The sequence below is a fragment of the Amphibalanus amphitrite genome, unplaced genomic scaffold (genome assembly GCF_019059575.1).
Source record: "Amphibalanus amphitrite isolate SeventyFive unplaced genomic scaffold, NRLGWU_Aamphi_draft 000675F_arrow, whole genome shotgun sequence".
In the NCBI taxonomy this organism is placed as follows: domain Eukaryota; kingdom Metazoa; phylum Arthropoda; class Thecostraca; order Balanomorpha; family Balanidae; genus Amphibalanus; species Amphibalanus amphitrite.
The window spans coordinates 63,573-87,601 of record NW_024882169.1 but is presented as its reverse complement, the minus strand read 5'-3'; the positions used below and the strand labels follow the sequence as shown (position 1 = coordinate 87,601).

Genomic DNA, 24,029 nt, shown 5'->3' with positions numbered 1-24,029 from the left:
GCTGTACCTTTCAATAAGAGTACTCATGACCTGCGGTGCGCCCTTTGATTTGTCACTGACTTATGACGATTGACGCTACATGTATGTAGCGACCTGTTACTGACCTGTGATGTTCACTGAGCAGACCGGTGGTCAGACTGAAATCTCCTAGTCGAACCGTAGACACCTTGACCTGTCCCTGCGCCTCCAGTCTCAGACAATCAGCCAGGGCGTCCAGTGCGGCCGAGGTGGCCGACAGGAGACCAGCTCCCGGCAGTCCGCCATCCGTGAAACACGACGTCACGAAAACCACACGACCTATGAGACACAGGAGACGACTGTTAGATCGGCGACTATCGCCGTGATTATGGTGACAACAAAAAGCTAGAATTAGAGAGTGAGAAGAAAGAAACCGGCCTGTCGTAAAGTACATGACCAAGGCGAGCTAGTGGTGAAGGCTAACGACGGGAACGAGTCTAGATTGATAGGTGGTGCCGAAAATTGAGGTAGTTACCTTGACAAGTTCACACGAAATACAGTCAAACTTATGGCAAACAGCACGCTCTGAGCATCCAAACAAATGTAAAATATGACTGATTGTTTCCCAGAGCGTTGTTGGGTAAATTAATATAACGTAACGTGACGCTGATCGATTTGCGAATAATTCACTCGATCATATGCTTTCCCAGCGGTTCACAAATGCAGGAAATATTGTCAAACATATTTGAAGCATTTGATATTAATTCCAACACATGCGTGAGACCAATCATTAGAGCAGCTTTGCATTACAACCTATAGACTAGGGATGTAGTGCGGCACAGTATACCTACCAGTCAGTGATGTATTGCGGTACAGTATACCTACCAGGCAGTGATGTAGTGCGGTACAGTATACCTACCAGGCAGTGATGTAGTGCGGCACAGTATACCTACCAGTCAGAGATGTAGTGCGGCACAGTATACCTATCAGTCAGTGATGTAGTGCGGCACAGTATACCTACTAGTCAGGGATGTAGTGCGGCACAGTATACCTCCCCACCAGTCAGTGATGTAGTGCGGCACAGTATACCTACTAGTCAGTGATGTAGTTAGTGCGGCACAGTATACATACATACCAGTCAGTGATGTCGTGTGGTACAGTATACCAGACAGTGATGTAGTGCGGTACAGTCTACCAATCAGGGATGTAGTGTTACAGTCTACATATCAGGGATGCAGGGCAGCAGAGCTTATCATTCAGAAATCAGCCACGACATAAAGACTTTCCAAGGATACTGTGAGCTAGTATCCTTATCACATCACAGTATCCGTACTGTATCATCACAGTATATCTGATACATCACAGTATCCGCATCACAGTATCCAAGGATACTGTGATACTACTGTGATCTTCAAAGGAAATGCGCGTTACATTACTTCTGTCATTACAGCTCCGTGTTCATGTAGCTCTTATTTTGTGACATGATTTTCAGCATAAAACACGTTTCCATCATCGTCTGCAGTAAAATATAAAGGCAGCTCTGCAGACGTGGACGTATCTCTCCACTTTACCTGAAGGTAGCCGACGGTAAATATCGCCTCACCTTTGGCCTGTTGGAGCAGCGGCAGGAAGGTTTTGGTGATGCGTACGGCGCCCTCCAGGTTGACCTGGATCGACCTGTGACACTGCTCCCAGGTCAGCCACTGCAACTCCCCGGGGATGCAGACGCCGGCGTTGTTGATGACGGCCCACAGCTCTGAAACAAGAAATAAACAATATTGAGGGCTTGTCAGGTTAACGTTTTCAGCGTCGTTATGAACAGCATGCAAATCTTATTTAAATGATTTTTGATAACAAAACGTTAAAAACAAACGCATGCATGGAAACTTCCAAAAAGGAAACAATTCGAAATAAAAAAGTCTATCAACATTTCGAACACACAGGGAAGAATGTCGCAGTTTATTACTCAAAGACACAAGCGACACAATCCTACACTCGCCCTAAGCACTAACCCAGTGTTAACTACATATAAACTGCCTGACGATCGCTAGTGTTTCCACTGAACTGTTGGCAATAACAGATATACATCATGTCCGGAACGTGTCAGTCCATCTGTCGCTGAAAGCTTGTTCACTGGAAACACCCAGCATTCCATGGTTTACGGGCGCCTGAAGTTTGTTCGATGTCAGCCGCAAGTTTGATGCACCAACATCCGCTGCCTGCTGCCTTTTGCGCGTGCTACGTGCTATGTCTGTGATACATTTGTATCCGGTCGGACTTTGGGGCCGGACGGCAGTGGTAGAGGCAGCGGGGGTGGAGGCGTGGGCGGCGAACGGATACCGTTCTGTGTCCAGTGAGATCACCTTCCGCCACTGGCGGACGGCTGGACAGTGTCTGGAGAAAACTCGAAACATGACCTCCCGAGGGTCCTGCCGCAGACCACAGTCGAACACAGAAATAGTGGACGTTCCAAGAGAAGGCCAAGGCGCGTGCCACGGCCCACCGTCCTTACGATTATAACGGATCACTTTGCGAGACGACCCCAATGCTACGCTATCGATATTCTATTGCAGCGGCGCGTATGGCGATAGGGTTTATTTTCATCAGCTTCACGCGTCAACAGAGGTCGCATGGAGGTCACAGGTGCGCCACAAGGGGCGTTAAAAGTCATGTGAGGATAGAGTGCAGCAGCGTGTAGATTACTGCTCGAGTTTCGTTCACCGATCAATCAAATCTGTCGACGAGTCACCTTGCCAGACCAGATCAGGTGGCAGCTCTCATTACTCTCCTGGAGACACGTCACTCCCTCAGTTCGACAGGGAACGCGGACGCAGCAGAGATAGAGAGAGGTCAGCCTCCGTATGTCACTATCGCATAACAATGAACAGCACTAACGCTACTGGCATCCGCTGTGGTTAACTGACTTTCAATCGGAGTGATGGTGATACTTCTTGGAGTTAGGAATTGCCACTGGGCTTTCCAAGAGGAAGATGACGTATTTCTTCGGCGACAATTACACAATCGACCATTGGAAAAGGGAATTGTAGGAGAGCATGTGTAAAGTGTTTCTGAAAAATGAATAGTGACATAACTTTTCGAACAACAGCTATCTCAATGCTGTAACAGAATTTATAGCTAATTATGTAGTCCTATGCAATTTATTTCAGTAGTTCTATCGCCGAATTAAATTGATCAGCAGTCGTACTCAAATAGCAACAATTATTATTTTGAGGATTATCAAATTACAGATGTGACATATAAGTGCATGTATGGCCTTAACTTTTGAATTCATTTTAAAAGAGATAAAACGCAAAAAGTACCCAACGTTTCGCATTTATTGCTTAGTCGTGGATGTTAGAGCGCGATTGTGACACTTTGAATACATCATATGAAAATTGCATCTGAATCACAACTTTTTGGAGGAGAGGTCTTTTTCTGGGATAAATCGCTTTTCAATTCAAATGATGAGAAACTCCTGTGCCTCGCTTGCTCTTTTATTGCTCCATTTAGGGCGAAGCTTGCTTGGCGCTGAGTTCGTAAGGACTTGTTCTTCCTTGTATCTTCGAAAAAATTCGATTCGTTCGGTCGTTCGGTTTGCTTTCGTTAAAGATAGAAAGATTGCCTAACGTGATATGGCTCATTCATTGCACTTCTTGACATGCTGAGGATGTTTGCTTATTAGTTTGCTTATTGCTTATTCATACCCATCCGACTAGATAATGTGCGGAGTGCGGACTTCGAGGCTTAGCGACATTGGTTGAATATCCACGACGGATTGGATGATAATGTAAATAATAAACCATATTACTACAAATGCATTCTATGTTCAAAAAGACACAAAAAGCTTTCGGTTCATGGAAACAGTGATCAAAGTTCCATGAACCGAAAGCTTTGTGCATCTTTTTGAATATGTATGGATGCATGTGTAGTAATTGATTTACTATTTTCATCATCATTAAACGATATTTGTTGCAAATTCACATATGGTCTATCCGAAGTCACACACCTTCATTTGATTCCCATTCTTGTTAATTTCAATGAACGCTGCCAATCATATCACCCTAGCCTTGGACCCTGCTGACCTCTCTGGCCTCAACTGTGGCTTTCTGAGTCACTCAATCCTGCACCTCAGCAGCAGCGGAACCGGGAGGGGGCGGGGAGGGTCGGTGGGGTCGCCCGGGGTCATGGTGTCACACCCGGCGGACCAGACACCGTGGCGTCGTGCAGAGGCTCCGCCCCCCCCCCCCCCAGGGGTCCTTCCTGTCGGTCGAGTTCGATACCGATGCACCGCAGAGAGAGCATAGTCCACTGAGTCAAACATCGCAGAAACGGCGTCACAGCTCAGCACAACGCTGTAAAAGCAGTTGTACGTATGATTGATTATAGGGCAAGTTTTATAGTGCTTGTTTCATGTTTGCTTGTGTAGCTTGAGATGTAGGGCTAGGGACTTCCCGATCGGGTCCCATCCCTAAACGTTATCGAGAGCTATGGATTGCCTCTATAATACCGGCAGGGTTCGGCCCTCCCCCGACCCATGCCGACGACTCAGCGCCCTTAGAGTCCCAAGAGATCGGTGGTTCCCGAGCTACCACATAAGCCTCTGATTGAGCTTTGCTGTATATACCAGCGGAAGGGTATCTCGGGAAGCTTCGAATCTAAACATTCGTCATTCGTCATTCACTGGGTGACACATGTTATACGGCAATGCCTTCTGAGGCGTAGGTATATCATATGGCGTGTGACTTCTAAAAATAGCAACGAAGGCGTGACGTCATGCAAGGGGATGCCTTTACGTTGACAAAGTTATTACAGCAAGCTCAAGCTGACTCTTTACACTTGGTTTTCAGTGCGCACTTGTCAATCTGTCATCTCACTTCGCAACAATGTAGCAAGTTCAAAGCTCGCTCGATGACTTGAAAAAGTAGCATTGATGAATAGATAATTTGATCATACGGTTAAAGCCGTTACATCTTCACTAATATGATTGCAAATTAATTCTCTCAAATGAGACATACCTACGCTTTGAGCTCGCGGAATTTTGAATTCTGATGAATTGTGTCCGGATGTCCGGTTCGGTTCGACGCTGTCAGTGCTACGTCAGACCGGCGCGGCGGTGGTGGCAGAGGCACACCCACGGGATGATTTCCATTCTGAACCGTTATGTGGCCGGCCTGACCGACCGACGACCGATGGAGACGTCCCGGGGGGGGGGAGGGGAAGGTCAGGACAGAGTGACAGGGCGTCTAACGGTTCTCTCGGTCCCTCGGTGTCATGACACCCAGAGCTGCGTGACATGTGGGTTTGGAGACGTTAATTTTGAATATCTGCTGAATATGTGAATGTCGAACCTGCCGTTAATTTCATACCCAATGCCCATGCTCTCTATCAGCATTAGGTATGTAGAGGAAGAGACAGAGGATGAGAAGGGGCGGAGGAGAGAGGAGGAGAGAGGGGCAGAGCAGGAGAGCAGCTGCAACTCGTAAAACTGGAGCCGCGCTGTCTGCAGGAGCCATGTATGATCTGCGTGGTCTGCAAGCGTGCAGCGGGCTTCACGGGAACTGCATTCGAACACGGGCACTCAGCTGGAGGCACGGCCCATGTATAAGGCAGCTGTGAGAGATTATTCGGCTCGTATGACCAATGAAGAGCACACCGTCTAATTAACGTGACTGACGATGGCATTTGTTGGTATGTCATTCATTTGTCCCAGCATGCATTTAATTAGCATGTAAATCGAATTCGAAATAATTATCTGCTGTAAATCAGATCGAGCCAGCCAGATCAGTTATACTGCTCAGTGAAAATTCATACGAATATCTCATGAAACCCGGCGAAATTAGGATGGACCTGTCCTCAGGAGAAATAACCATCTTTGTAAGAATTACTCTTGCAATCTTTATAAAAATCATCAGTCTAAACTATCCTTCGACCAGCTCTGAGCCTCATGGCAGCCTGTGACCTGTCCTCGGTCATTCTCGGGCGCGTGTTGCGTGTAACCGTACTCGGTAGTAGCCTGGTGAAAGCTGTTATCAGTGTCCTGTCGACTGGGAATGCCACTCCGCCACCGCGGACCGCTCGTATCAGGGTAGGACTGCTGGAGATGCTCCAGCTCCCGCTGATGAAGTCATCACCTCGGGTCGCGGGGGCGCGGCTGGGACGGGGAGGGGTAGGCGATGGGACGGGGAGGGGTCATCGTTAGCACCATGGGGAGGAGTCATCATTAGGACTGGGGAAGGGTTGGAAAAGGCATACTGGGACTGATATGGGATTGCGAAGTGTAACAAAGTTTTTTTTTGTTGGGTTAGGCCCTTTCGGTCGACAAGACCATTGCAGAGCCGGAAGGATGATAGGAATTAGGGGGAGACATTGGTCTGGGCAGGCACCCTAGTGAGTCGCCGGGGCTGAGCCCGTCCAGAGGACAGGCCGCCCAGCCCCAAGGCACTCACTGCACCCGGCTACGGGGTGCGCTCCCTCAGGAGCAGCGGTGCCGCTCCAAGGGAGCCCGCATGAGATAAAGTTGCCTGTCCAGCCCGGAGGGGGGTTGCGGCGTGGAGGAGAAGGAGTTCAGTATCCTGAGGATAGAAGCACGGACAGGTGGTAACAAAGTGACAGGTTCGAGGAGTCACCAGTACCTACTACCACTTCTGTTGGGGAAGGAGTGGAGGGTGTGGAGGGATAAATTTATATATCCCCGACACAGCACTGCATCCGTGTAGTGCGCCGAACCTATTTGTGCAGGCTACAGCTCTCAGAGGCTGGTCACTGACTTCCCTCTTCAAAGTACCTGTGCAACGTTCAGTGACCAGGCCAAGGCAGCGATCTCAGCGTACTTACGCGCCATCTGGCGGGCAAGTTGCACACCTCTAGTGCCGGTCTTGCAAGTTCATGATTTGTCCACCAGGGGGTATTCAGCAGCCCCATGCCTGGCTATGAGCCCGTCTATATGCACATGCCTGGAACTTCGGATAGGTACCTACTGTTTTGAGCTCTGTTGGCCATGCGATGACTTGCTATGGAAGTCTAAATTTGCGCCCATGCACCTGCACAATAGTTAGGTATGTATAGGTAGGTAGGCCTATTACCCACTCAATTGCGCCCTAGCCGTTCAACCTAAGTGCAGCCTCAAGGCAAAACGGTCCACCGAATGCGTACTCATACTAAGATTGATCAGAAATATTTAAGGAAATAAAGGTAACGGCGAGCTTATTTTGCACTTTCGTTCCATTCACTGCCCAGAAAACGACTAGCCTCTTTTACCATGTGCATTTTGATAGCTTCTCTATCGAAGCAGAATTACGCCAGGCACCCATCAGAATAGCGAGACTAATGGAATGCATCCGTCTTTTGCCAAGTTTCAGGCTCTCATGCATGTGAAATGAAGTCGGCAAATTGCCCGCTCCCCGAATTCCTGAGCCCGTCGACCGTCCAAGTTGACCTTGGGTTTCGCGGTCGGCTGAAGACACTCCTCCAATCAGCTGAGGACACTCCTCTCTGACCGGCTGAGAGGACACTCCTCAGAGCAGCTGAGAAGACACTTCCCACATGAATTGAATCGGACCAGCATCGACCAGCTAAGATATCTAAGCGGAAGTTATGAGTGGGTTGGGACCAACTTGCACCCTCTCCTCAGAAGGGATTGGTGTCCTCTGCAGAGGCCTCAACTCCCATGAAATCTTGACCAGCCACGCGTCCATTTCGATGGATTTCAATTCTCCCTGAGACGGCGCAGTGACGGTAACCTGTCGCTTCATTCACCCAGCAGAGCCGGTCCCACTGAGCAGTTGCAAAACGACCCGCGCCATAAGCCGCATAGAGCTCCTATTTACATAAGTGAATGCCGACTGCCGTCCAGTAGTGTCCGTCGACTGTGGAAGAGAATAGCTGGCCGCCGAGGCCGCCGGCCGTGCGCCGCCCGTGTGCTCGCAGTAATGATAGCTAATGGTCAGCTCCGGACGCCCACGGAATTTCGCCCAGAACCGCGGGCCTTGACGCCACCGCCACCGAGACCGCATACAGTCACTATCGGCTAAGTCACCGCTGATCAGTCATCAGTCACAGCCACCACGACAACAGCTGGTCCCTGTCCTACAGCCTCAGCCAAAACATCAGTCGTCGCATCCGCCACTCACAATCGCGTCAGCCGCTGTCATCGCCACCTAAGCCGCTTCAACCATTCCTGATTCACGCAGTGCTTTACGCTTCAACCGCAGTGCTTGGCATTTCTCTGAGCCTCCTGTCGCCTGCGTTCATAAACCACAATTTTTTGCCGCCTTGTCAGCATCCACATCACAGGCCGCGTCTGCGGTGTTTGCGCGGCCGTGCGGACACAATATAATTCGGTGGAAAGTGGAAACCTGGCCCGGTCAGCAGGTGTCTCCACACTGTCCCCTGGCCACAGCGGCGCCGTTCTGACTTTCCCTCTCGCTTAGTTCTCATCGGAGTCTCTCGATGGGACATCCTCGATTGGTATCGTGTATTAGAAGTCCCGGCTCGTGGTCATCAGTAACTGCTGACTGAGATTGTGATAATGAGCTCTGAGGGATGGATAAAGCGATAAGAAGGTATCGGAGAAAATGGGAACGGCGAGAGAGCATCGGGGACAGTGTGAACTACTTTCGAGATCATCTGAGGGTAGTAATGAGAGTTAGATGTTATCTACCAGCGAAGATCACTGGCAATGGGGACATTAACATAAACCACGTTTAGATGAATGGAAACTGTATAAGTGTATGTTGGTGTCGCCGACAAACTGTCGTTCGGAGTTCTTTTCTGGTTGGATGTGGACTGTATTTATTCGGTGAGTTTGTGCGACATTCGTAGCCCGCCCGCCTGCTATGTGAGCTCCTGGGTTTTTGATAGTCGGCGATTTACAGTTGTAGATAGACGTGAAGATTTCCCGTAGAGGATTTATTGAAGTATACGCGAAGCAAGAAGCGGAAGCAGTTGTGAAGAAAACCGGTAGATGAAACACGCAGACACGGAGCACAATTCACTTTCGCTGTACAATCTGAAGCACTGACACTGCCCCGCCGGGCGCGGCTGCGCGCAGGAGAGTCGGTCTGCGCGCGTGCTTCTGTACTCTGTCCCCGCTCAGCCGGGCGAGGCGTCGAGCGGGGCAGATCAGTCCGTGCGCACAGCGCGACGGTCGAAGTGAGACTCTGCCGGGGTCGTACGTGACCCACATTTTATACGCAATGCTTAAGACGTGTGCAAAACGAGTGCGAACTTGCACTGCAGCGGGGAGGTGGCTGAGGGCGCCAGCTTGGCGGCCTACGTGCCTTAAAACGACGTGTCTTTAATTTATATCTCGGTCTCGGTGGTGGCCGCGGCGCTGCTGCGGCTCGGCAGCGTCGGCGGCACGCGTACCGACCGCCGGCCGCGTCTGCTCGCGCCCCGCCCTGCACAATGCCTCACAACTCATCCTGAGTCTGGACGGGGTGACGGCGGTGCGGCGGCGGGACGGCTGCAGCGAGCGGCGGCGGCGCCGCGGTGGCACGGCGGCCGGCCGGCTATCACGGCGGCACAGCGGTAGCGCGGGTTGGTTCGAGCACTTTCGTCGGTGACAGTTGGTATAGACTTAAGAGGTCTTTTTATTCGACCTGGGGCTTCAGAGGCACAGAGAAGCTAAGCCCCATGTCTTCGAGGAGTAAAATACAAATGCGCTTCCAATTCGAAGATAGGAGGATCAACGGACAGCGAATGCCATTAGACCGAACGGAGAGCACTTGCTGCCACCATCGAGACCACTCAAACACTAGAAGAGATTCAGGAGGTCAGCGATGGGCGTAAAAGATAAAGGGGGTTGGACGTCCATCGAGGCCTGTTTTAGCACGCGTCCCCGCCCGACAAGGTTGTATGATGACCGGATAAAGCGAGACGCTCACAAAACAACACAGCTGTGATCGGAATTCAGATACCGAACTAAAGAGAGATGCCTCCGCCGTAAGAACCCTGTGCAAAAAGGTAAACGTTTCGAGCACCATTCGAGATCACTTCCTTGACGTTTTATAGATGATATCCAAAAAGGCGAAGTCTTTGCCAACAGTCGGTCTTTTAACATCGGTTTGGAGGAAAGACCAGAAATGTAGCATGTGAGCGACCGGAACGGGAGACTGTTATAGAAAAATAAGCTTTATACTATCGATTGACCTTTGTCATTTACTGACTTAATCTCTTAATCAGAGATTGGGGAGTGCCTTCATTGTGCACACACTAAGGGCTAATCACAGCCCAAAAGCCTGATCAAGGGATAAAATGACCATACATGATGGAATCACATTAGCTTTTAATTAGAGCCTCGGCTTTCCAGCTTCATGGTCATATTCAGGGGCCAGAAAATTACAGCTTCGGGTCGGCCCACAGCACAGAGACTCCATTACCAACCAATCGCCGTAAAACTTAGTCAGTGACGTAACCTGGTCCTCTGGAGATAGGACTTTGTAACTCTCTGAGGCTGCAGCTGGACGTATGACGTCAGCGCGGCAGCTGTTCAGCAGCTGCAGCTGTCTCGGGTCAGAAGGGGCAGCTGTCCCGGTCACACAGGAGCAGCTGTCCGAAGCCAGCCAGCTGTGTAGGCGGTATCCAGCTGTGTGAGCGCCAGTGAGCAGCTCTTGACGGCGCCGCCAGGTGAGGACACATGGCGAGACGGTGTGACGCGACGCCCAAAACGATTGCCAACGCCGCCCGCCGACCGGGTCCGTCTCGAGTCCCATGTGACGTATGGTGATAAATGGATTGGGGAGCATGACAAAATATCGCCAATGGAGTTGCACAAGACAATCTTTGTGTACGTGAGCTTGAATACATTTCAGTCAGTTGATATGGATAGGCAGACGTTTGGTCACGGTGCGAGGGTAAACAGCTCAGGGTCGCTCAACAGCCTGGGGCGAGTTGAGCACCGTCCAGCGTCTCACGTCACATTTCGTGACCGTATTTCACGTACTAACCCGTGACATCCGCTTCAGCATATACACCTCCGCACTCGCGTGCCGACGCACACAACACGCGTGTTCTCACTGCTTCTAAATCCTTTCAGCCTTCATTCCTCCACCAGCCAGCCCCGCCGACATGCCTTCACGGGACGGCGGGCCTACCAAGGTCGCCGTGCCCGTCCGTCCGTCGGGCCCAACCGAGCCGGCGTCCGCCCTCACCGCTGATTTGTTCAACGAGCTGAAAACGGTCGGAACAGCAGCACCGGCGGCAGCGGCGACGGCGAACAAATTCAGCCGTTTGTCTCTGCAAGAGGCCAGCCAGGCTGTTGAATGGTCAGGCCGCGGCTGCTGATATTACGCGGGACAAAACGGAGCAGCAGCGTAGTGTGTGTGTGTGGGGGGGGGGGGAGGAGGACGGTGATGTATTTCAACTGCCCAGTGCCCATGTCAGTTCTTAGTCTAAGCTTCGTCAGGAAATACTGCGCAGTAGTCCAATCCAGGCCCTCGTATACCACCAGCTATGCGACCAGCCCTCGTATGCCCATTCTGCGACGGTCTCATAAGCTCCGAAAGCTCTGTCCAAGCAATCCCATCCAATAACCGTCCCCGACCCACCCATAGCTCTCCTGAAGCTTGCCTAGGCCCTCCCGTAATCCTGTCTCAACCCAGCCTGTCTCAACCCTCCCGCAGCCCCGCCGGATTAGCCCAGACCGGCCCAGCTCTGCCAAGCCCAGCCAAGCGCAGCCGTCCACCCAAACACAGCCTTGTCCTGCCCGGCCCAGTCCAGCTACCCCAGCCCTGCAGCTCAGTCCAGCCCAGTCCGGTACAAATCAAACCTCGGTCCAGTCAGCCGTCCGACTGGTCAGTCGGCGCGGTCCAGTCCGTGCCATATCGGGCCGGGGCTGTGGAAACACTCGTCATGCGGTGGCGAATTAAGGTGGGCAGCAGCCGTGTCGGTGGCCGCAGGTTTCGCAGGGGCCTCTCTCTCTCTCAGCCAGTGCGGTGTAGCTCTCGCCCCTCTCTTTACGGCAGCGGCGTGGACTGGCACCCGACCGGCAGGCTTGACCGAATCTGGACAGGAGTTGCTCGCGCTCGGTTGGCCTTTGCGTGGACAGTTGCCACTGTCACTAGGTGTCATCCTTATGGATGCCGCCATTGACCTGTGAAGAATTTTGGAGACGAATGACGATGCGAGATGAACTGGAGAGGAGTTATGCAAATATTCAGACATGAGTCAGCTGGACGGAGCTGGGCTAGTCAGGCTCCAAGAGATGTGCTGAGTTCAGAGGAGGTAAGTACGTTTCGATCTCCTGTGTACAAATGTACAATATAACTTATGGTCATAAACAATGAAAAAACGCAACGTTGGTCGGAAAAATAATCGGACATTTATGTATAAACGAAAGGACATCCGGGAGCTATGGAACTCTAAGCTTAAAACGCAGCGACTGGCACAACTGCATTCCTGAACATTCTGTAAGATATCGGACAGGACAATGGCAGGGTGCTGTGCCATCCTGGAGTTCAAGACGGGCCCAGGTCACGTAACATTGTTGAAAGCACTTAAATACACATCCTCGAGCATCGGACGACAATAACTTCGGTCACGAGTTCACTACGCTCTGGTAACAGGAAAACTTAGCATTGGTTAGGGAGCTCGAGCAAATGGTTCGTGAGTTTGAGTTAGTGAGACACCGCATCGTGAACTCTCACTGAATGCCTTCCATTAGAGGGACACCATGAGTGGCCGAGCTACCGTAAACGAGGCGTCCGACCCTGCGTGACGGCCGGTCCAGCTTCCGTGACGGTCGTCAGTCGAACGGCCGTCTCGTGACGAAGGCTGATGGACGGGTTTATGGCTCACTCATGGACCGGGGAAGTGTCGGGAAAGCGCAGTATGAGCCGATCATTAAATGAAGGATGAAACGGGGAAAGCGAGTCGACGTGCGAAGGAGCATGAGAAGATTTAGTTTGATCGTTTCAGTAAAATGACGTGGATCATCACATCAATGATAATAACCGTCTACAGCGCATGTTTTCCGCTAACTCCAAGGACAGTCTGGTTCAGCCCATCTATCGCTCATCAATCAGTTTCACAAATAGTTACTCGGAACTTCAGTTCCAGGAATATACCGCGCTTGACGTCAGGAATGCAGGTACCATCGCCAAGCCTGCCACTTTCCTCGACAGCCCCCCCCCCCCCGCTTGACCCATCCCCTCCTAAACTGACGGCACAATTGTTCGTGAAGGTCACGAAGCCTGCACCGATGTTCGGCAGTGAAACCAAAGCCTGTCTGACCTGTCCCTTCAGGATTCCTGACCATCCAACACATTGTTTGCCGTGGCATTTGAGCATAAACTCACAACGAGTGTCGACAGTATGTAGTACTCACACGTGTCATCAGCGAGTGAGTATATTTGAGCAGAATCTCGTATCATTCCCCGATAGCAGAGATCTGTTACTACGATATGATAAGCCCAAGTTCGGAGCAGTTGCCACGGAGCGCAGTTCTCTGCCGGACCGTGTCGTTAGAGGGCTGGATCTGGCCTCCAGCAACCTCTGCAGGAGCTGAATCAGTTGGAAACGGAACTGTCAATATCGATTTGAGAACTAAACGAATCGGTAAGTACCGAGCACGCTTGGCAGCGAAACGGTTCACTTACAAGTTAGAACAGTTTGCCATCGATATACCTATACGTTTGCAGGCAAGTAATGTGGTCTTCCAAACTTGCTATCGCATGGACTAGAGGATTAGCCGTCCTTCAGTGTACCTATATCCTCTCTCGAGAAATAATAATTGTGTCCGTTTTATATCCAGGTATACCTAGACACGACTGAGGACCAATCAGAGCTCGAAAGCCGTCTAGTGTGAGCAAATTGATAGCTCAGTTGTCGCTCTAAGTGAACACGAATAGTACAATTACTTCGCGCGTCGTTGACCAATCGTCTTCAGTAGATCCTTTGCAGCTCTAATGGGCTTCCCGAGTCATTCAGCTGCCTCGTCGGCTGTTGACGCATGCGCAGTGAGCAGCGTCGATCGATGAAGCCCCGGCTGTGCGGAGCCGACGTGGCTCCACGCGGGGTAGGGCCGCTCATACTTGGGCCGAACGGTCATACTAACGGTCATACCACGCGGTTATAATGCGGCTGTCTTAGTTTAGCGCTCCGTACATATGCTGAGTTTTGCTGCAGGACTGAGATCTTTAGCCCACTGGTTCGTTTGTTCTTGATTAGCTTTGTTTTGTGAGCTAGCTTCTGAAGCGATATCATCGAGTTGACAGTGCTGCACAATGCAGCTGCCAGATGAGGTAAGGAGGAGGGGACTCAGGGAGGGGGGAGAGGGTCTTAGCCTGTCCCTTCATTCGGGCATTGCGTTTCTAATGCATGCTGTGATTTAGTTACGTTATTCACTGCTCGAAGTGAGGAACGTGTTAGCGGTTTGAGGTACCAGATTATTTAGTTTTGCTTAGGACGCGGCTTTTAATAAGTACATAATTATATGTGTTGCATAACAAACGATGAGAGGCTTTAGACATTTAACAAACGGGAATACAGGTATACCCGTATTTGTAAAGCTTGTCCCATTATTTACCCAAATACAATTGCGTTCATGTGTCAGTAGTGAGAAGGAGAAGCAATTGATTCACAGGTTTAACTTACAACCAGGGACAATGTCACGCCACCGCACTATTTTTGGTTCTCGCACACCACTTCGAATGGTATTCTTGAACCACACCTCAGACATACATTCCTAATTCAAACTCTCGGTCATTCTTCTCGGAGCTACCGTGCTAATCGCCCGCCCAGTCGTCATTCTCTTCCACAACTTCTGCCTCATCGTCCACACCCCTGTCCATCTCTTCGTCATCATCATCGCCCTCGGTCGCGTCCGAGTCCAGCAGACCCATCTTCTCTCGGTGCTTGGCCGCCTTCCGGTCGATGATGTCTTGCCTTCTCTGCTCCCTCATCCCCTTCCTCCACTCCTTCTTCTGCTCCACCTCTCGCTCCAGCTGCTCGTCCAACTGACGCTCCAGACCCTCGTCCGTGGCGCCGAAGATCCCCGAGGTGGCTTCCTCGGGTCGGTAGGTGATGGCCGCAGGGGGAGGTCGCTCCGGCATGAAGCCGGGTTTGGGACAGAACCATCCGCAGCAGCGCTGCATAAGATACCCCCGCGAGGGTCCGTCAGGAAACCCAGAGATCATCGCCTCGTTGCTGGCCGAATCTAGGTACTTGGCCAGCAGAGCGATCAGCAGGTTCAGCCAGCACATGACCTCGGCCACGGCTCCCCAGTCGAGCATGGTGTCGTAGAAGCGGGTGACGTAGACGCCGACGGAGCAGTTGACGGCGTGCATTTTCATGTGCCGGTACACCTCCCAGGTGCGGGCCTGGCCGGGAGACGGCAGACAACGGTGGTCGTTCATGTCTGGGTTACAGCAGCTCCACGGTCGGATAGTTGGACAGTTGAAACATATATCAATGCTGCGGTTGGCGAGGGTCTCCACAATACGTCTACTGAGCGAGCTGAGGAATAGATGCTGCTGGAGGGTGCGTTCCGCACGCCAGGATCTGGAGTGCAGCTCCCGCTGGACTTTCGGAGGAAGATAATCCTCGTCCTGCAGACCCACCCAGTCGATGATGTGCCAGACCCAGATGGCCGAGCCGCCGCAGCACCGGTTCTCCGACTGAAGGCGGTCGACTTCTGCACGAGCCTCGTCGCTGTAGCGATAGAAGAAGATGGCGTCGTCAATCTTGTCCCCAAGTGTGTGCACCCAGTCACGCACTCCGCGGTACAACGCCACGTAGATCTCATGCTCGCAAATAGACATCACCAAGAGCCCAAACACCATGACGGATATGTACTCGTTGAATCTGGCGCGGGTCTGCCAGCGTGAGGTGTGGTAGCAGGCGACGGCGAACCAGATGTACACTGCCACGTGAATCGCGGCGTGGATCATCGCGATGGCCGGAGGTCGGAACATGTGCTCTGAAGGAGGGTAGAAGTAGCGGAAGCGGTACATGATGCACGCGACATCGATCGACATGATGACGACACCGGCGGTGAGCAGGAGTCCGACCATGCAGAGCAGGACCAGGACCAGACCCAGGCAGCGGCGACCGGTCTCGTTGAAGGGAACCGGACACCATGGTTTTACTGGGGTCAGGTAGAGCATTTTGACGGTGATCAGAGGGGCTCAGTGGCCGGCCGAGGCTCTTACGTCAACTGGAGAAGAGCTTGAGTGCCCTTACAGAGTCCGCCCAGGGTCGTAGTGTTCGAAGGAGAGTCGTGGAATGTTCATTCAATCGCCCAGGCATGTCACTGCGGTGGGCTTTCACTGTGTTCACGACACCGGCATAGACGTGGCTTCGTGTCTTGGCGACTCCGAAATTCCCGGTGATTATTGGACTTTACTGCCACTATTGTGGCTTCTGACTGGACTGGTGCGGTCAAACGACGGCGCTCGACGGTGATGAAGAAATGCGTTTCGAAATGCACAGGCTTACTGATGTATAACGAACCAAGCCAGTGGATGCACCAAACTTCACACACATTTTCTCGTCTCTTTTTGTGGAGTTATCAGTGGTCACCTTCTCTTGTTAATGGCTTTTTAACGGTACTAAAGACATTGCGTAAACACAGACCACAAAACGCTCTGTTTTGCCTAGGGCTCCTTCGTCTGTCGTGACAAACAATGCAGCTTGTGAGCCTGGATCTCGCTCCGGGCAGAAGCATTGGGCTGTGACGAAGACCTTGGAGTGCCGAGGACAGGACAGCCATAATTCCGGCTTCCTGAAATCCCGAGTTTCCCACGCGCAGGCGCGTATTCAGGGCGTTTGCTCACGGATGATGGTGGGGAACGGGAGTGTATAAATCTATGCAGAAAATGGGAGCACAGTGAGCATCAAATACCCAGCGTCCCCATGAGGCTGACAGGTGTGATGATCACTTTGTCGGCGGCACCGCCCAGGATTAACAAGAAATAATAATATTTTGCAGCATTATCAAAAAAAAATAAACCTAAATTAGACTGCATGGGACCATCGGTACTGGCCACGCTCCCATCGGTACCATTGGTACATACAAACAACGTGGCTTCCAGTAATTTAACCGAATTTATAAATACCGTCTGACGTTGCTGGTCAATTGGTTCAGCCCAGGAGCCGAGTTTAAAGTAAACGTAATAAAACTCCTAGCACTATCGGTAGTAACCGCCGAGCGCCGGCACATCCAGTGTTTGACGAGCCGGAGCTACAGGCCCTGAGGTGCCTTTTAACCTCCTGAGGAGAGGTCCATAAACTGTGTCCTTGCTCTTAGAGACTGAACCGGCCGACATCAACTGGGTCTATTTCGGTACTCACGGCGCGCGAGCGTTGCTAAGGCGGAGCTTGTTCCAATCTCTGCTACACACTGTGCGGTGCGACGGGCGCTTGGACGGCTTCCAGTTTCAGAGACTCGACATTTCTTTTAGCGATTTCCATCGCCTAAGGCAATTAATAGCTTTACGATACCTTATGAGGACTTATGTCTAATGTGTGGAGACGTCTTCTGCTACAGAAGTCTGCCGTCTTCTGCCTTTTAGAGCCGGCCGTGTCCCGTATAATATGACATGTGCGTCAATCAGCTTATTCATGACATTAATATAATTTTATGTTTTTGCCCGCCCACGATATCGCTTAGATGCCACTGCGTGTGTCGTTGCCACATCAACGGTTTCTATATTTTCAATTTTCTGCTGCTAATCGAAGATCATTTTCATTTACCTCGATAGTTGCCGAGTCATCTGGCATGATGAAAAAAGTATTTTGCTTGCTGTTTCCCAGATGTGCTTTATCGCACTCAACAATAGCCAATAAAGGCATGGAAAATGCAGAATGGACGTCGCAAGGCATGATAATTATACATGCAGGGATGGACAAGCTAATGCCGAAATGCAAAAACAATGTGGTGGTAAAGACAAATGTAGCAAAAAACCTACAGCAACTGGAATCAGTCTCTAACCACCATTTTCACGACGGACCCCGGGAACCGCGATGGGCAATGGATTGCAACGTTCCAGTCATCTGACAAATCACGCCAGAATTTGCATTACACACCATGTCCGAGCCTAAAACAACTCTATTCAGTGTGTCAGTGTGTCCACTGTCCAAACCAGACTGGAGACTGTTCAGAAAGTATGGCGAGTGTCTGCCACGCTGTCTTTCGCGTTTTTTTTTTTCACTACTCATCCCTATCTGACCATTGCGCCGCTAGAAATTTGTGCTCGTCACGGTCAACACCTCCGTGCACATACAGGAAGTCACTTCTCACTGCTGACCGCAGCGAATTCTCCGTGGGATCGGTCGAGCTACCGACCTCCCCCTCGGGCGGTCGCGTGAGAGTTCTGCCGAACCTCCCTGAGGCGAATTCGTGTGAGCTCGGTAGGTTTTTATATACCCGAGAGAATTCGTGAGAGCATCCGAGTTTATGACCACGGGCTACGGTTATCCAGAAGCGCAGCGATTACATTATTTCATAAGTCAATCATAGCAACTCAGTTTACGATAATTTGCTTGGATCTGACGCGAATCACAGCACAATCGGCGATGATTTGATTAGCTTAACCTCACGGTACCACACATAACAGCCCGCCTTATCGGGACTGGTTAGACGTTTTGGGCTGGTTACCAAGGAAATCGTCGAGCTGTGGGATTTCGGTATAATATTTACTGCCTGAAAAGGCACAGCAGTGCAGGTAGCTTGCGTGCCGATGCCGGTATCTCTACCGAAATAAAATCTCACAAAACAAAAACTGTTGCACCGTCAAAGTATGGCTAGCGATGAAACATCGTCAACAGTGGGATGGCTCCAAGCGATAGTGTCTTGTAACAATAAATCACATCCACACAAAAATTCTAAACTTCTAAGCTCCAGTTGGTGTTTGTGAGCATTTGGACGTTTTCAGGAAACGGTCTCTGAAATTGATACGATTACCCGCAGTGCCATTGTTTATCGGAATGGAAGTTCTACCACCTGTCAGGGCGGGATAAATGTTTACTGGCGCACCTACTGCGTGAATAAACACACCAGCTTATTTTGTCAGACCGTGTTTCTAAACGCGACGCCAAACAGGAATCCGAGAGCGGGAAGCGAGTCCCTCGCGGTCTCTATACCGCCGGCGCAGATGAACAGACAGACGGACAGACGGACGGACGGGCATGGACTCGAACGACCAGACGGACAGACGGACAGAGACTGGCGGACGTACAGACGGACAGACGGACAGACGGACAGACGGACAGACGGACAGGCGGACGAAAGGACGGACAGACGGACGGACGGACGGACAGACAGACGGACAGACGGACAGACGGACAGACGGACACACGGACAGACGGACAGACGGACAGACGGACGGACACACGGACAGACGGACAGTCGGACAGACGGACAGACGGACGGACAGAGGAGGGTCAGACGGACAGACGGACGGACACACGGACAGACGGACAGTCGGACAGACGGACAGACGGACGGACAGAGGAGGGTCAGACGGACAGACGGATAGACAGACGGACGGACGGACGGACAAAGGGACGAACGGACAGACGGACAGACGGACAGACGGACAGACGGAAGAACAGGCGGACGGACGGACGGACGGATGGACGGACGGCCGGCCGGCTGGGCGCGGCGCGGTACCACATCGTGCCAGCTCCGCCCGTGCCGAGCTGCCGAGCTGCGGGCGACAGCTGAACCGGCCTCTTCACTGGTCGCTGAACTGGCCTCCGAACTGGCTCGGACTGAGGCTTATCTGGGCTGGGCCGGCGCCCCGGGCCGGCTGGCGGCGGGCTGCGACCCGGTTTGGTCGGCTCCTATACATTCCGACTCCGCCCGGGAAGGACAGGTCTCGAGGTCAACCAGAGAACATGGCTCGTCTTGGAGACAGAGCTCATTACACGGATGGACAGGGCGGCCAGATATGGAGACCTAACAAATGGGACGGGAGTCTCCAGAGCTTCCTGAATCAATTAGGTGGCAGCAGCTCTACTTGGTTTATTTACATATATCACTGATGACCGCTAGTAATTCTTCACCTGAAACAAACGGTTTGCTAAATGTACTGCATCAACTTTTTTATTACATTTGTTTGTTGCGTATGGTTACGTTTGGTTTATGCTTGTTGATCAGTACGCCTAGCACGTTTTTTTTTCAGGAAAGATATCATTACATCCACACCGTATGATGTATCACCGTCTCCTCTTTATAAAAAACCTTGGTGCGCCCCTACGAAGCGTGGTCGGTGGCAGGAGCTCCCGACAAAGTCCACTACTCAGACGGGATCAGCCTTGGACCGGATACTGAATCAGAGTAAGCTACTTGGGTATAAGACGTGAATAGTATGCGCGCTAAAGCACATTTATGCCGCCTGCGGCATCTGACTACACAAAAAGTCAATTTTGTTAACAGTGCCTATAACTCATTTAAATGTTGAAGCAGCATCACCAACAAGGCTCTAAAAGCAGTAGGTATTACCTACACCTGTTGCGAAATTCACGGACGCGACAGAGCCCATCGATATTAAAATCAGCAATGGGAACATATAATTATGTCACTGTAACGAACGTGTTTTATCAAACAGTAACACCAACCCTAAATTGATTTGATCCAGTTTTATTAATAGAACGCAAATTCATCTTTTCGCGATTTTATCTCACTTTTATCATGGACGTTCATCGACAGACCAAGGCCGCTCTATTTGTAGATAAATGATTATTGATAATCAGAACTAATTTCTAACAAAATCCACTCACTCTCCATCATATAACCGATCTCGATGGAAAAAACCCAGGGGCCGAGCTGCCCAGCCATGCTTCTGGAAACACCCGGTCAAGATTCAGGTCTGTCGACGACAATGGTCCTGTGTCCCCCGGGACTTTGGCTGGTCAATGTGATAATCTCTCTGTCGGGGGCCCCGCCCTGCCGAGCGGTCGACAGTGCCGACCGACCGACAATTTACGGGGTCACCTGCACGGGCCAGCGGGAGGTGTGGCCACACCGAGAGGCCTGGTGGGAGCCAGTGGGATTGCGGTGTCGCTGAACATGGTTCGTTTACGGTGGAAGTGAGCGCTGGGTGTCTCGTGGGAGGTGCGTCGGCGTCCAACACCTCAGCCATCAGGTGACAAACATGACCTGCGCGGCGACCTTCCTGGCGCAGCTGTGTTTTGTCGCTTGTTTTCGAGTGGCACCGTCGCCGTCCATGAATGCTAATGGAGTTGGCACAGAGCTGGCGCATACCAATGCTGCGGTGGTGTCGCAACTGCCACGGGCGCGCCGCCACTGTCCCCGGTCGCAGTGGAAAGTGAGGTCCATTGAGCGGCTCTGGAGACGGAGCCGGTCTCAGCGTCCAGCGAGCTAGCTATGCGGTGAAACGGCTTCTCTACAGTCAGTGTCACCAGAGATATAGATAGGGAGATGTGTACTTTAGAAAGTCTACCGACAGAGCGCTTGTCACAACGCTCTCTGTCCAAGCTCAAAAGTAATAAGCTCTCAGTCAATGCTGCAGGAAATGTTGAGGAGCGAACAGAAGCGATTTACTTGGCGACTGACAAAGCTCAGAAAGCGCGTTCATGTGATCTACAACAAGCTCTTTCATCCGCCAGGCACCTATTCTAATGTAATTAACTATTCTAGTGTACAACCGCCACTCTAATGATGTCTTCCGAGAAGCACTGTCGCAATAAATCTTTATTGTCGCTTCAAGCCGTCAATATATCACGGCCTCCGACATCTTTGGGCCTCGATATTTGTTCTCAAACAGCAAATGACCAGTTCTTCCCATTGACAAAGCTGCGCTTTAATATGGCAGCGCTAACTGCTGTACTAAGTGAGGCTGCCGCCGTTCCTTTTCGAGCTTCTCAAAGTCTGTACCGCTTGTACAACACAATGGGAACATGTCACATCGGTAGCTGAACGTGCATCGCATGATGCAGCCAAGCATGCGCCTTGTTATCAGCGCGGACAGATGTTCACAACGCTTTAAAACGATCTTCTCCGCGATATAACCTCGAGTGCTTCGCTGTACTCAGATACAGCACTTACAACTGTACGGATCCATAATGACGAGCTATTTGTGGCTTCACCTAGACTAACCTTGGATGATTACTGTTCCAAACAGAATTAGACTTGTGGCTCACAGGTCGCCACATTCATTTATCAAATTGATTGGTTTTATTTAATGAATCGGTTCTGTATCATCATCATACGAATTGCCTTTCTGATGACTCGACGAGAGAAGCCGTGGCTAATTATTGTGTTATGACATCATCTTAGCCATCAGGACGGTGGCTGGGCCTGTGGGGGACCCGGTGACCCATTCAGAGTCACCGGCTGGGACTGCCGCAGGATACCGATGACTGTCTGTGACGGCGGGGTGCCGATGACTTGGTAGAGCTCGTGGGGTGGAACTCGCTGTGTCAGTGTTTGGGTGTGGCCGGTGGTTAACCTGTAGGACTGTGCAATCAGTGTCAGGTTGTGTCACCGTCGTAATAAATGAACTGTGTCGGTCGTAAGGTTCCTCGGCGCGGCCGGTCGACCTGTGGTTCTGGACCTCGCCGCCGTTACCAATGGTTTTGTGTCTACCGTAGGGTGTCAATGGCTGGGTGTGGTAGTCTGGTGTCAGTGGTTTGTGTCAGCCTGTAATGTCAGTGGTTCTGTATCGGCCGTAGAATGCCAGTGACTGGGCGCGGCCGGTGCTGGCTGCGGGCGCGTGCCGCTCGGCCGGTCAGCCGGGGCGATGCACAGTGTGGCCAAACACCAGTTTAGCGCGAATTAAATCCCAGCGCTGCTCGGATCCGTTGAAAATGGTTCCCTGGTTTCAAAATTGACACTTAAACCTATGTGAGACCTATTACGATGCATTATAAATGCTTGCTGACATATAATGGCATAGTTCCGCCTCTAAAAGTGAGGAGAACTAGCTTACGACGGGTGATGTGCTTACTAGGCCAGGGCTGTGAAGTCGATGGAGTTACTCCGACTCCGACTACGGCTTTCAAAAGTCAATTTCAACTCTGACTCCGGGCAAAACTGTCGACTTATACGATCGACTCGGACTCTGACTCCGCAGCCATGGCAAGTCCACGCAGGCGATGGATTTTCGGTGACTCAGATACGAGTCTTAGTCCGGATTCCAAAATCGATTCCCATTCCGACTCTGACTGCAGGGTCAGAACTGTTGACTCCGAACGACTCCGACTCTGATTACGAAATCCTGGAATTTAACCGCAAATAAGAGGCATAAAATTGTGGGTCCCAGCAATGATGGGCATGTTAGGAGGAGGAATCGTTTACGAAATTCCCATCATTTCTCTGGTAAATTCTTATGATTGTCCAAAGTTTGCTTGAGAAAAAAATCAACATCTAATTATGTTTCTGTGTGAATGTTCCTGGTGAAGCACATGAATCGGTAGATGGTTGCTGAGATACACGCACCGATAGGACTGAACCTCAGCAATGGGAGTAAAAACAAAGACTTACACCATAAGCACCTTCATGTCATTAACCCTCGCCCGTATTGGTGTTTTGCTAGCCGCGAACGTAGGTCGGGTCAGGTCAGGTCAGGCCAACCAGTCCTGCCGGGTATTCATAATTAATAAGTGTCAACCGCCAGTGACAGCTTCGTTGCATGTTCCGAAGGCACCAAAAGTTCTTCCTAAATGTTCAAATGGTTACTAAATTCGAAATCAGCTCCAAAAACTAGCCTGGAAGCATGTAAAACTAAAAAAGGTGAACCGAGGTCATCAAAGGTCATTGAACTGACCTGACCTTTAAGTGATCTTGACACCGACCATAATACATGGGACCAACATCATAATATCACATGTTTAGACGCTTGCAACCACGAAAAGACTGCAAACGCACGCACGGCTAATGCAAGCAAACATACGCCCAATCGCGCTTCCGGCCAAACATGGTCTCGAGAAATAGGTCACAGGTCAAAGGTCATTGGGGTCAGGGTCGTGAAATCTAATGGGTAGGTGTAAAATTGATAAACTCGAGGGTACTGAAAGTTTCATCGCGATCGGCCGCTTTTTACATGAGCTTTTTGCGAAAAACCGAGAGGGGTCCTTTCGACCCTCACCCTCACCCCCTATATGGGCGA

The 24,029-nt window shown here is 51.1% G+C and overlaps 2 protein-coding genes across 2 annotated transcripts in view; one reads left to right on the top strand and one right to left on the bottom strand.

Annotated features, from left to right (window-relative positions):
* LOC122364410 (D-beta-hydroxybutyrate dehydrogenase, mitochondrial-like) overlaps positions 1 to 24,029 on the bottom strand; it is a 30,986-nt gene that overhangs the window by 3,042 nt on the left and 3,915 nt on the right. Inside the window, exons 2-3 of the mRNA XM_043334738.1 lie at positions 1,562 to 1,714; positions 105 to 297 (exon numbers count right to left, since the gene is read on the bottom strand). Of these exons, the coding sequence (XP_043190673.1) occupies positions 105 to 297; positions 1,562 to 1,714 (346 nt within the window). The remainder of the gene's footprint in view (positions 1 to 104; positions 298 to 1,561; positions 1,715 to 24,029) is intronic.
* Positions 13,871 to 24,029, top strand: part of LOC122364412 (methyltransferase-like 26) — a 52,122-nt gene continuing 41,963 nt past the window's right edge. Inside the window, exon 1 of the mRNA XM_043334741.1 lies at positions 13,871 to 14,198. Coding sequence (XP_043190676.1) covers positions 14,181 to 14,198 — 18 coding nt within the window. The 5' untranslated portion in view covers positions 13,871 to 14,180. The remainder of the gene's footprint in view (positions 14,199 to 24,029) is intronic.